Consider the following 13,846-nt stretch of genomic DNA (forward strand, 5'->3'; position numbering starts at 1 on the left):
TCTTTGCCCCTCTTTTTAGAGATAAGGTCTCATATGGAGCCTAGGCTAGCCCAGAACTCACGATGTAGCTGTGGCTGGTCTGGAACTTACCATTCACCTGCCTCCACCTCCTGAGTGCCAGGATTATAGGTATGTGCCACACACCCAGCTTCTCCCAACTTTGTGACTCAATGTGGCCACACAGAAGTGCTCCGACCTTCCCCGGTCCTAGTCCCAAGAGCCTGCTCAGGGCAGACGGGTCCTGCCTGCCTCACCGGAAGACGGAAGCTGTGCAGGTGGGCAGGGAGGTTGCTGAAGCAGCCAGGCCTGCCGGGCTTCCCCACTCAGCCTGCTTGCATGGCAGGACGTGCTCTCCACACGGGCACCCATGCTTCCACCAGCCTGTGCTGCAGTGAGATCTCAAAGGGCAGAGTCTGGGGAGCTTCCAGAGCGCTGAGCATTGGGAAGCCCCTGCTGGGCGACATGTCTGGAGGGCAGGGAATTTTGGTGCGCCTTCTCTGCCAGCTCCACAGTAGTGTCCACCTGGGGCTTTGGATTGATAGCCATGGTGATGAACAGTGAGATGGACAGTATCTGCTGCAGAGCTGCTCACTTGATGGGGAGATCCCTCACCTTAGGGGGGGAGTCTTTCAAGTGAGACTTCTGTGGTGACACAGCAGAGGAGAAGCACAGCTCTGCTTTCCCTGATGCCTCTCAGTGATTTACAAATTTAAAAAAAAAACAAAAAACAGCTTGCCTGGTGTGGTAGAGCACACCTGTAATAAAACTAAGCACTCAGGAGGCAGACAGAGGATCATCATGAATTTGAGGCCAACCTGGACTACAGTGAGAGTCTACCTCCAAAACAAACAAAAAACCCAACAACAAATAGGGAGGCAGTGCAATTCACTTAAAAATTTTTTTGTTTATTTTTATTTATTTATTTAAGAGTGACAGGCAGATACAGAGAGAAAGAGGCACACACAGAGAGAATGGGCGAGCCAGGGCCTCCAGTTACTGCAAAAGAACTCCAGATGCACATGCCACCTTATGCATCTGGCTTACGTGGGTCCTGGGGAATCGAGCCCTGAACTGGGGTCCTTAGGCTTCACAGGCAAGCACTTAACCACTAAGCCATCTCTCCAGCCCCACTTCTGGTTTTGGAGAACTAAAAATCACAAAAAGGAGGCTACAGAGATGGCTTAGCAGTTAAGGTGCTTGCCTGTGAAGCCTAAGGACTCATGTTAGATTTTTTTTTTATTTTTAATTTTTTTAGTTTTTCAAGGTAGGGTCTCACTGTAGCCCAGGCTGACCTGGAATTCACTATGGAGTCTCAGGGTGGCCTTGAACTCATGGCAGTTCTCCTACTTCTGCCTCCTGAGTGCTAGGATTAAAGGTGTGCACCACATCTGGCCAATGGGCCCTGGTGCTCATGTTTGACTCTTTAGGTCCCATGTAAGCCAGACACACAAGCATGCAAGGTTGCACATATGCACAAGATGGCACATGCATCTGAAATTCAACTGCAGTGGTTGGAAGCCCTGAAGTGCCAATTCTCCCCCCCCCCAACTCTCTCTCTCTCTTTCTCACTCTCACTCTCTCATATAAAAAACAAAAAGGTCAGTCTGTTGGGCTTGCCTCAAAAAAAAAAGTTTTGTTTTGTTTTGTTTTTTTAAGACAGGGTCTCACTCTAGCACAGGCTGACCTTGTTTTAATTTTTTTTAAATTTATTTAAGAGAGAATGAGGGCTGGAGAGATGGCTCAGTGATTAAGGCACTTGCTGTAATGCCTAAGTACCCAGGTTAGATTCCCTAGGACCCATGTAAGCCAGATGTACAAGGTGGTGCATGCATCTGCAGTTCATTTGCAGTGGCTTAGAGGCCCTGATGTGCCCATTCTCTCTACTCATCTGCCTCTCTCTCTCTCCTTGTCTCTCTTTTTTAAAAAAAATTTATTTTATTTTATTTATTTATTAGAGAGAAGGCTGAGGCCTCTAGCCACTACAAACAAACTCCAGATGCATACGCCACCCTGTGCATCTGGCTTAAGTGGGTTCTGGGGAATTGAACCTGGGTCCTTAGGCTTTGCAAATGTGTGTCTGAACTGCTGAGCCATCTCTCCAGTTCCAGGCTGACCTTTTAAAACCACAAATTTTTAGGAGATTTTACAAGTTTACAAAGAGAACATGCTTTCCACTTCAATGTGAGGCCTGCTTGTGGGGGAGATGTGTGAGGCTGCTTTAAAGAAGTTTACAAATGAGCTGGGCATGGTGATGCACACCTTTAATCCCAGCACTCGGGAGGCAGAGGTAGGAATTGCTGTGGATTCAAAGCCACCCTGAGACTACATAGTGAATTCCAGGTCAGCCTGGGCTGGAGCGAGACCCTACCTCAAAATAAATAAATAAAGAACCTTACAAATGAGGACTGCGGGCTAGGGATTCTGATGTGGAGCTCTTGGAGGGTATGAGGAAGACTCTAGGTTAAGACAGCCAGCACCAAAAAAAAAAAAAAACAAGCAATGCCTAAAAGACCCTACAGACGCCCCACTCTGTCCACGGCATTGCTGTGGGTTCTTGGCACTGGTCTAAGAGTCTAGTGTTGGCCACAATGCACAACTTAGGAAGCCCCCAGGTTGGTCCTCTAGGCTTACCCGCCATGAACATCTCCAAAGGACAGTGTGCTCAGGCACTCTGCGTTCCTCTTATCAGAGTATTCTCTGAACCCAACTTTCTTTCTGTATTTTTGTTTGCTTTTGCTTTGTTTTTTGAGGTAGGGTCTCACTCTAGCCAGACTGACCTGAAATTCATTATGTAGTCTCAGGGTGGCCTTGAACTTATAGTGATCCTCCTACCTCAGCCTCCCAAGTGTATAGTTCTTATACTGGCGTTACTGTAAGGCAAACAGGATCACAGCCTAAACCTAGTACTGTGTGAAGCTGCACTAAGAGAAAAAGATATAGCACAAGCCTACCATGGGCCTGGGATTCCCTCCCCACTTCTCTGTCTCATGGTAGTCTTGACTTCTGTGCATGCACGCACCCTGCTGCAGGTGACACTCACCAGGTTCATGATGAAGTACAGCTCAATGGAGAGGTACACGATGAAGAAGACGCAAGACCAGGGGCTCCGGGAGTATGAAGGCATCATCACGTCTGGAAAGCTATGCAGCAAAGGTCACGCACGGGCCCACCCTCCTCTCCCTCAAGGACATGTCTTGTGAAGGACAGCCCCTCTCCTGTGCCCTAGCCAGCCCCTTGCCCTCCACCCAGTCCTGTGTCCTGAGAGGGGAGAAGAGCAGCTAGAAAGGAGACAGCCCAGCACACGTGTGGGCAGAAAGCAGGGGAAGCCTTGACTCACTTGGCTGTGGTGAGAAGGACGAAGAGGCTGATGATGCTGTTCTCCAGGGTGCTGAAGTACTAGAGAGGACAGAGTGGGGACGGTGCTGACAAGGAGAGCAAGCGGCAGTGGCGCCCAGCAACGCCATCCTCTTCCCTGCTGCGAGGAGCTCCAGAGCAGTGGAGTATAGGCAGAACACATAGCCAGAGCCTCGTAAAGCAGGCTACCAACTCGGGGATCTTTTTCCCCAGAGCGCCACACAGTCAGGCAATTAGCTTGGCTCCTCTCAACTGCTCTGTACCAGAATGTCCCAATGTTCCAACCTGATCCTGGAAACTTTCCCCTCAAGGCAGTTGAGGGGATTCCCACGCTGGTTTTGGGGAAAACGGGCTTGTCTGAGTGACAGGGACTCTTGGGTACGAGAAGCCAAGCAAGATGCCCTTGCTAATATGGCCTGGGGTCACTCCCCCCACTTCTGCCCCCAGCCACCCGGCCTGAGGGGAAAGCCTCCTCATAACAGAAGAAACAAAGACACAGGCTACTCACGGGGTCAGAAGGGTTAGGAGAGAACAAGTAGAAACCTGGAGCATGGAAGAAAAACCGACCAAGGGCAGGGTTAGAGCAGAAGCCCCACACCCAGGGCCCCAAATCAGAGCATGAGTGAGGACATGGGGGGAGGGCACTAGAGCATGGTGGGGACCTCAGAACCTGGACCACTCATGCTGTCTGAAGAGGGCAAGTACTGCTGGGTACGAACCCACTGCCCCCTGGGGACATACCTGGGCACTGCTAGGCCTATTAATTTAAAAAAGCCAGAACTCTATAGTTTTATATAAAATCTACTTTTAAAATGCTGGCTCGACAGTAAGTTAAAAAGGAGACATAAAGGGTAGAGAAAGGAAGGGAGGAGGATACTTAATAGGTTGATATTGTATATATGTAATTACTATGATTGTAATGGGGAGGTAATCTGATGGAGAATGGAATTTCAAATGGGAAAGTGTGGGGGTGGGGAGGGAGGGAATTACCATGGGATATATTTTATAATCATGGAAAATGTTAATAAAAATTAAAAATAAATAAAAAATAAAAAAATAAAAAATAGCTAGTGGCGCACGCCTTTAATCCCAGCACTCAGGAGGCAGAGGTAGGAGGATCACTGGGAGCTTGAGGCCAGCCTGAGACTTCATAGTAAATTCTAGGTCAGTTTGAGCTAGAATAAGACCCTACCTCAAACAACAACAATAACAATTATATATATATTCGACAGAGAGAGGGAAAGAGAGAGAATGGGCATGCCAGGGCCTCCTACCGCAGCAAATTCCAGACGCATGTACCACTTTGTACATCTAGCTTTTCATGGGTACTGGGAACTCAACCTGGGCCATCAGGCTTTGCAAACAAGTACCTTTAGTCAGTAAGCCATCTCTCTAGTCCCTAAAAGGTTAAGCTTAAAGCAAAATCAAACCAATCCAAATCACCCCAGAATCTAGGAATTTGCAACCACTAACAAATAGTTTGTAACTAAAAATAAGGTTTCCTATATTTTTCTGTTTACCATCATGGGTCTCAGGAGTATGTGTTGAAAAAAGTGGTTAAGTATGGACAGCTAAGAGTAAAACTCCAACAGTATTTTATTTTATTTTTATTTTTAATTTTTATTAGCATTTTCCATGATCCAACAGTATTTTAAAATATAATGTCATTTTCATCATTCACAGTGTAACAGTACAGGAATGGAATAAATAGCCGCCTTCTTTGCGTTACTTCCTGAAAAAAAAAAAAAAATGCTGGCTCGAGCCAGGTGTGGTGGTGCACACCTTTAATCCCAGCATTTGGAAGGCAGAGGTAGGGGAATCGCCATGAGTTCGAGGCCACCCTGAGACTACATAGTACATTGCAGGTCAGCCTGTCAAAGTGTTCAGACCAAATGTTACCCACCTAAGGGCTGGATCTGGGATCCGCACTTCTGGTTGGCAACCTTAGGCTTTGAGGGTAGCCAAGTCACATGTAAGGGGTCCTGCAGCCAGGCCCTGGGGCAAGGTCTCCCCACTCCCTCCCAAAATGGGCTGTTTATGAGTCCTTGGGATCCTGAACCTGGAAAAATGCTCTCAGCCACATGGAGAAGACAAGTGAGTTTCCACCAAGAGTGAGTGGTGGCACATGCCTGCAATTTCAGCCTAGGAGATGGCAGGGGAGAAGCAAAAGTTCCAGGCCTGGGGCTGGGGAGGTGGCTCAGTGGGTACGAGCACTTGTTGTGTAAGAATGAGGAACTGCCAGACATGGTGGTGCACGCCTTTAATCCCAGCACTCGGGAGGCAGAGGTAGGACAATCACTGTGAGTTCAAAGCCACCCTGAGACTACATAGTGAATTCCAGGTCAGCCTGGGCCAGAGTGAGACCCTACCTCAGGGGAAAAAAAAAAGGATGAGGAGCTGAGTCCTACCTATTCCAAGCACCCAGGTAAGAAGCTGGGCATGGTTACACATGCCTGGAAGCCCAGTGCTGAGGTGAAGACAAGACAGTGCCGGAGCTCACTGGTCAGCTAGTCAGACCAAAACACTGACAGCTCCAGGTCTAAAGAGGGACTCGATTTCAAGGAAATAAAGCAGACGAGTGACCAAGGACGTCTAGCATTCTCCTCTGGCCTCTGCACACATGCACATGAGGTGTGCACATCTGTACACACATGTGCATGCACCACAGACGCACACATAACACACACACACACACGCATACACACAAAACACAAGAGTAGGCCAGCCTGGGCTCCATAATACCCTGTCTCAAGAGAAAAAAGACCCCAGAACACTGTAGGCCTGGGACTACAGATCTGGAAATGACCTCACCCGGGAGTGGACATACAGCAGCCATGAGAACCAGGAAGAATTACAGCCCTGTTTCTAAACCACCGGCCGACAACGCTGCTACGGCAGCCTGGAGGAGGCACACACTGTGGAAACGCTGCCTCTGGGTGATGGGCACTCACCGAGGATGGCGAAAATGATCATGAAGAAGAGCAGAAGCAGAAGGATGTCCATGAAGGGTGGCAGGGACTGGAAGATCTGCCGTAGGTTGCTGGGGAGACACACGGGCTAGCTGAGGGGCATCCTGGGAGGGCTGTCTGAGCCTCCTGGGGTGGGGCACATACTTGACTACATCTCACTGTACCAAAAAGGGACACCATGCTCAGCCTGATGTGCTTGAGGCCCTCACCCAGTGGGTGACAAGTACACCCAAGGTAGGTGAGGCACACACAGCCGCCTCCATTGGATGGCAGCACCCTGGCAGGAGAGGAAAGGCCTGGAGGCTGGAAGCCAAGGTCAGCTTCTATAGGTGGGAGGTAGCAGGCATGTAACGTGACCTAGAACTGTGCTACCTGCTTCCGGTGTTTGAGCACAAAGGATAAATAGACAGCTCACTGTCACCAACAGCACCCCAGCCAAGCGCTGGATGGAGGCTCTAAAGGTCTCAGCAGTTGGTCTGCTCTGAGCTCAGTGCTGTGGCCTAGACGGGAGGGCTGCTGAGCTGCTGGCCTGAGGCTGCTGCTGCTGAAGCTGGACCTGGAGCTTACGTGCTCAGAGGGAGGAGCCCTCTTGGACTTACACTGCCCCCACAGGCAACTCCTGCTCCCTAGCCTGGAACACCTGGCAATGCAACACAACAAGGAGCACCTGACCCATGTGCCGGGCCCTGGACCTTACCGCCGCACACCGCCGCAGTACCGGCAATCCACCAGGAAGATGCAGCGCAGGGCGCGGGTCACCCGCACGTGGGATGTCTGCCGCACCAGCACCACGGTGGCTTCGATGAACTGTACCACCAGCACAGAGGTCTGTAGGCAGCAGGCACAGAACACAGTCAGCACTCCAGCCCAGCCCCCTGAGAAAAGGCCCACAGAGACCAAGCCCAGTTCTCTGGCGTCCACTTGCTTTTTGCCCTTCTGTCATCCTCCCCCCACCTCAACAGGGCCAAAAGAGCCCTCCAGCTACAGCACTTGGGGAGTGGCAGGCAGGAAATGTGCCAACAGCTCCTTGTAGGCACGGGCTGCAAAACCTCTCCTCAGCTTGTGCACACACACCAGCACGCTCCCTGCGACCACACCAGCACCAGGAAGCCCAGAGGTCTAACCTCTGCTCTCCTGGAGACAATCTGGACAGGTGTGCATGGTCATCACACTGTCAAGAGCCACTCTGACATGGTCCTACTGAGGTCACAAGGTTCTATCTGAATTTCGATCCCTGGACCAAAGACCCCTCACTCTCCTTGGTCTGATTACATATGAAAATGAGAAGAGCAATGCATGCCCCCCTAAAGGCGACCGTGCAGGTGCCTGGCATGTGTCCAGCAGCTTGCCAGGCCTGATGAGGCCATAAGTGCAGGCAGCCAGAACCCCATTTCACACCCAAGCTCAGGCTGGGCCCATGGGGGATTTTAAATGGAGACAAGGAAACAGGCTCAAAGGGGACCTGGGAGAACATGTGCAATGCGGTAGACAGACAGACACATCACCTTGACCATGGTGCGTTTGTGCCGAACGAAGGTGTGGAGGCCCAGCCACCGCAACTTCATGCTGAGTTCAAACACCACTACCATGAGGGCCAGCAGCTCCAGGGTGGCATGGACCTGCAGCCAGAGTGGGTAGACAGTGTCTTCAACAGGCCCGGTCACAGCACCTCCCTTTTGGTCCCACTCCCTCCCAGGACTTCTCCCAATGCACACATGGTAGCTACAAAACCCCAAAGCCTGATACAGCCTTGGAGATGGAGCTTTTCCCAGACAGCTAAGAATAAACCTGACATTCAAGAAACAGATATGGACCACATGGTGTCAAGCTTGGAAGGAGCTGAGTTGTTCAAGATAAAAAGAGGAGATAAACTCTTTTCCCTAGGGCTGGGATGGCTTGAAAGTGCTCCCTGCTCAATCCTGAGGACCTGGGTTCCATCCCCAAACCCCACGTCAAAAGCCAGAAGCCTCAGCAGCCCAGCACACTGACAGCAATGTGGGAGGCGGAGACAGGAGAACTCCCTGGCATCCAGCTCAGGGCAAGATGGGAGGCAGTAACAGGAGAACTCCCTGGCATCCAGCTCACAGCAAGCACAGCAAAGAAGAATGAGACCCAGCATGAGCTCCTGCCTCAAGTGAGGTGGACACGAGCACATGGCACATATGTGCCTGCTCTCCCAAACACAAACCTGCCATGTGCATAACCTGCCTCAAGTGAAGCGGAAAGTGGTCTTCTGATCTTCACATGCGTACACACATGTGCACCCATTCGTACAAACAGGCACATACACACATGAACATGCATACCCCGCCACAAGTGAGGTAGACAGGTGTCCTCCTCTGACCTCCACATACATCCATGGCACACCCGCATCCACTTTCATAAACATGCACATATATATGCACACCCTGCCTCAAGTGAGGTGCACAGGTGTCCTCTGATCTCCACATGCATGCAGTGGCACACACACACTTGCTCTCACAAGCACACACACTTACACATGCACCCCCCCAAAAAAAACAAAAAGAAATCATGCATAGGCAAAAGACCCACTGAAGACATTAAGGAAGCAAGAATGAGGAGCTTAAAAACAAAAATGGAGAAGACAGATGCCCGAATTTCATTAAAATCTGTGTTTAAGAGGGCTGCTTGCTGGGCATGGGGGTGCATGATTTTAATCCCAGTGATGGGGAGGCAGAGGTATGAAGATTGCTGTGAGTTCAAGGCCAGCCTGGAGCTACAGAGTGTGTTCCAGGTCAGCCTGGGCTGAAGTGAGACCCTACCTCAAAAAGAGGGCTGCTAAGTGGACAGTAAGCCCTGCTATCCTCAATCCCCTATGGAGAGAAGACCCTCAACTGTCATCTGTGCCGGCTGCTGCGACTCTCCAATGCTGACCACAGGGTGGCCAGAGGAAGCCTAACTATAAACATGTGCTCTGTGGGGCTCAGGCTGGCTTGGGCGGGCTTGTCCCAGCAGCGGAGATACCAGCTGCTAGAAAACAGAAGGAACACCTCCTCAATCTGGGGCAGGGCAGCACATATGCCCTCTTGCTGTCCTTTCGGAACAGTCTTTTTCAGACATCTATTATGTGCCCCAGAGAGACATGGCTCCCAACCCAAAGGTGCTCACATAAATGCCCAGCCGGAGCGCAGGAACAGCAGGCGCCTCACACAGCGACAGCAGCAGCAGGAGCAGGGCCGTGAGCAGCTCCATCAGGTAGAAGAGGTGGTTGTGTACGAAGAGGTAGGCTGCCAGCGCTTTGGCATTCTTAGGGTGGGTGAAGAACTTGTCGTTGTTCTCGCCTTCCTGTAAGAAGGATCAACATGGCCATGTGAGCCTGTAGCACTAGAGAGGTGCCCAGGGCAAGGAAGGAGGGCAGACCCTGGGGCTGAGAGGCGATTCAAGCCAGAGACAGAATAATCATTGTTTCCAGGGCAAGGGATGTGGCTCAGTGGTAGAGAACCTGCCTACCATGTTGGAAGCCCTGAGTTTGATCTCAGCTCAACACAAAACCTGGCATGGCGATATCCACCTGCAGTCCTGGCACTAGGGAGGCGGAGAGAGGAGAATCAAGAGCTTAAGGCCATCCTCAGCTACATGAGTTTGAGACTAGCTGAAGCTATGTAAGACTCAATTTAAAAAATAAAATAAAATGTTGTGGCTGGGCTGGAGAAATGGCTTAGTGGTTAAGGCGCTTGCCTGCAAAGCCAAAGGACCCAGGTTTGATTACCCAGGACCCACATAAGCCAGAGACACAAAAGGGCACATGCATCTGGAGTTTGTCTGCAGTGGCTGGACACGCTGGTGCGCCCATTCTCTCTCTCTCTCTGCCTATTTCTCTCTTTCAAATAAATAAAGAAAAATAAAATATATTTTTTAAAAAGGCTGTGGCTAAGGAAATGGCTCAACTGTTAAAGGCACTTACTTGTAAAGCCAACCAGACCAGGTTCAACTCTTCAGCATCCGTGTAAAGCTGGATGCAAAAGGTGGGCATGGGAGCTGGGCGTGGTGGCACATACCTTTAATCTCAGCACTCAGGAAGCAGAGGTAGGAGGATTGCTGTGAGTTCAAAGCCATCTTGAGACTACATAGTCAACCTGAGCTAGAGTGAAACCCTGCCTCAAAAAAAAAAGAAAAGTGCGGGCTGGAAGGATTGCTTAGTGGTTAAGGCATTTGCCTGCAAAGCCAAAGGACCCAGGTTCGATTCCCCAGGACCCATGTTAGCTAGATGCACAAGGGAACACATGTGTCTGGAGTTCGTTTTCAGTGGCTGGAGGCCCTGGCCCACCCATTCTCTCTTTCCCTCTCTCACTCTCTCTTTCTGTCAACTAAACAAATAAATAAAATACTTTTTTAAAAAGTGGGCATGGGTCCCATGGCAAGATACCCTGCTGCACATATACATACATACATACAGATGAACAAATAATAAACATGGGCTGGAGAGATGGCTTAGCGGTTAAGGCCTATGCCTGCGAAGCCTAAGGACCCAGGTTCAATTCTCCACGTCCCACGTTAGCCAGATGCACAAGGGGGCACATGCGTCTGGAGTTTGTTTGCAGAGGCTAGAGGTCCCGGCACACCCATTCTCATTGTCTCTCTCTCTCTCCCTCTCTCTGTCTCAAATAAATAAATAAAATGTTTAAAAAAAAATAAAAAATATACATAGCCCCATCTCTGCCTACTGGCAGGCTCCAGAAATGCCACTCTTATTTACTTATTTATTTATCTATTTATTGAGACTGGCAAGATACGGAATTGGTACACGGGGGCCTTAGCCATTGCAATCGAACTCCAAACACATGCACTAGTGGCCATGTGCGACTTTGCACTTGCCTCACCCTTGTATGTCTGGCTAATGTGGGATCTAGAGAGTAGAACATGGATCCTCAGGCTTTGCAGTTAAGCGCCTTAACCACTAAGCCATCTCTCTCCAGCCCTTTTTCCCTTTTTTTTCTTTTTTGTTTTGGTTTTTTTTTTTTTTTTTTTTTTTTGGTTTTTCGAGGTAGAGTCTCACTCTGGTCCAAGCTGACCTGGAATTAACTCTGTCATCTCAGGCTGGCCTTGAACTCATGGCAATCCTCCTACCTCTGCCTCCCGAGTGCTGGGATTAAAGGCGTGCGCCACCACGCCCGGCTCTTGTTTTGGTTTTTTGAGGTAGGGTCTCAGTCTAGCTCAGGCTGACCTGGAATTCACTATGTAGTCTCAGGGTGGCCTTGAACTCATGGTGCCTCCCTGCCTCCTAAGTGCTGGGATTAAAAGCGTGCACCACCATGCCCGGCTTCCTTTCTCTAAAAGAAATATTTTATTTTAGTTTTTACTTATTTATTTGTGAGAGATAAAGAGAGAGAAAAAGAGGCAGATAGAGAAAGAAAGAATGAATGTGCCAGGGCCTCCAGCTGCTGCAAATGAACTCCAAGCATATGTACCACTTTGTGCATCTGGCTTACATGGGTCCTGGGGACTTGAACCTGAGTCCTTAGGCTTTGTAGGCAAGTGCCTTAACCATTAAGCCATCTCTCCAGCCTCAAAAATGCCACTCTTTAAAACCCACCAAGAATAGAAGGTTCTCAGAAGGTAGAAGAAGCATATATCTGACCCCAAGCAAAGAGCTTGGGGAGCTGGAGAAATGGTTTAGTGGTTAAGGTGCTTACCTGTAAAGCCTAAAGACCCAGGTGTGACTCCCCAGTGCCCACATAAGCCAGATGCACAAGGTGGTACATGCATCTGGAGTTCATTTGCAGTGGCTGGAAGCCCTGATGTGCCCATTTTTGTGCACCCATTCTCTCTCTCTCTCTTTTTATTTTTCCCAAGGTAAGGTCTCACTGTAGCTCAGGCTGACTGGATTTCACTATGTAGTCTCAGGATGGCCTTGAACTCATGGTGATCCTCCTACCTCTGCTTCCCAAGTGTTGGGATTAAAGGCATGTGCCACCACGCCTGGCATCTCTCTCTTTTTAAAGATTTTATTTTGATTTATTCATTTATTAGAGACAGAGAGAGGATGGGAGAGATAGAATGGACATGCCAGGGCCACTGCTAAAAGAAACTCCAGATGCATGTACCACCATGTGCATCTGGCTTACATGGGACCTGGAGAATCAAACCTGGGTCCCTCGGCTTCACAGACATGTACCTTAACTGCTAAGCCATCTCTCTAGCTCTGTGTACCCATTCTCTATCTGCCTCTTCTCTCTTTCTCCTTCCCTATCTCAAATGAAGGAAGGAAGGAATAAAAATAAAAAGAGCTCTGGCCTAAACCAAACCAGAAGGCTAGGCCCATCTTCCCCACCCTCTCTGCTGGCACAGAGAAAGTTCCTTGTCTTCCCTGTCAATGATGGAGGGGATAAGGCTGTAATTTCCCCAGGGCCTCATGAGGATAGAAAACAAGACATTGTGCCAGTCACAAGGTAAGTGCACCAGGCAGTGGCCACTAGGATGTTATTACTATAGCAGCCCTCAGGAAGACATGATGCCCACACCCAGCCAGACTCTTGGAGCCCATGAGGACTCCCCTGCTGCCCTCAGCCTGCACATACGTGTACACACACACACACACACCCTGCTCAGCACTTTCCAGTGGGGCACGGAAGAAGCCTTAAGAGAAGGAAGGGATAACTTAACTCCTTACCCTCAGCATGGACAGATTCCAGAGCCACTGCCCACATCCTACAATGCACACAGCCCTAAATAGTACATTCTAGCCCAAAGTACCCACAGTGCCGTGTAGGACCTCACTACATTTGCCTACACTGGCCTCCAAGTACAGCCTGTCCCCAGCCCTTCTGTGTCCTAGAGAAGAGAGGGTGGCTGGAGAGTGCAGGCCAGATTCCCACATCCAGAGTGCACATACTCTGAGAGAATCACCACCATCCTTGTGACCCTTCTGGCCCCTCTTCAAGGGAGGCCTAAGCTGTGGCTGACAGGGGACTTTGTTATCTCCCTGAAGCTGGATGTGTTGCTACCCAATAAAAGACAAACCACAAGCCAGACAATGGGGGCAGTCAGTGGGGAAGCCCCACAGGGCGGGCCTGAGCCAGCCCTGTGGCTGTGCAAGGCTGCGGTTCCCACTGCTTCCTCCATGGCTGCTCCATGAGGGGGAACACACATGGTGTCTGGAGGCTCTGGTTTAAATTACTCGAGATGTGGGGGGGGATTACCATATTTTTTATAATTATGGAAAATGTTAATAAAAATTGTGAAAATAGAAAAATTAAAAGACAACAACAAATAAATAAATAAATTACTCGAGAATGTCATTCTTTTTTTTTTTTTTTTTTTTTTTTTTTTTTTTTTAAATTTTTTTATTTATTTATTTGAGAGCGACAGACACAGAGAGAAAGACAGATACAGGGAGAGAGAGAGAATGGGCGCGCCAGGGCTTCCAGCCTCTGCAAACGAACTCCAGACGCGTGCGCCCCCTTGTGCATCTGGCTAACGTGGGACCTGGGGAACCGAGCCTCGAACCGGGGTCCTTAGGCTTCACAGGCACGCGCTTAACCGCTAAGCCATCGCTCCAGCCC

The 13,846-nt window shown here is 49.7% G+C and overlaps 1 protein-coding gene across 2 annotated transcripts in view; it reads right to left on the reverse strand.

Annotated features, from left to right (window-relative positions):
- The window catches only part of Tpcn1 (two pore segment channel 1), a 67,994-nt gene that overhangs the window by 17,788 nt on the left and 36,360 nt on the right, over positions 1-13,846 (reverse strand). For both annotated transcript variants that reach the window (XM_004668465.2, XM_045132453.1), the window contains exons 4-10: positions 9,453-9,629; positions 7,829-7,942; positions 7,021-7,151; positions 6,306-6,394; positions 3,863-3,897; positions 3,338-3,396; positions 3,041-3,140 (exon numbers count right to left, since the gene is read on the reverse strand). In XM_004668465.2, the coding sequence (XP_004668522.2) occupies positions 3,041-3,140; positions 3,338-3,396; positions 3,863-3,897; positions 6,306-6,394; positions 7,021-7,151; positions 7,829-7,942; positions 9,453-9,629 (705 nt within the window). The remainder of the gene's footprint in view (positions 1-3,040; positions 3,141-3,337; positions 3,397-3,862; positions 3,898-6,305; positions 6,395-7,020; positions 7,152-7,828; positions 7,943-9,452; positions 9,630-13,846) is intronic.

Source organism: Jaculus jaculus, chromosome 13 (genome assembly GCF_020740685.1).
Source record: "Jaculus jaculus isolate mJacJac1 chromosome 13, mJacJac1.mat.Y.cur, whole genome shotgun sequence".
Lineage (NCBI taxonomy): Eukaryota > Metazoa > Chordata > Mammalia > Rodentia > Dipodidae > Jaculus > Jaculus jaculus.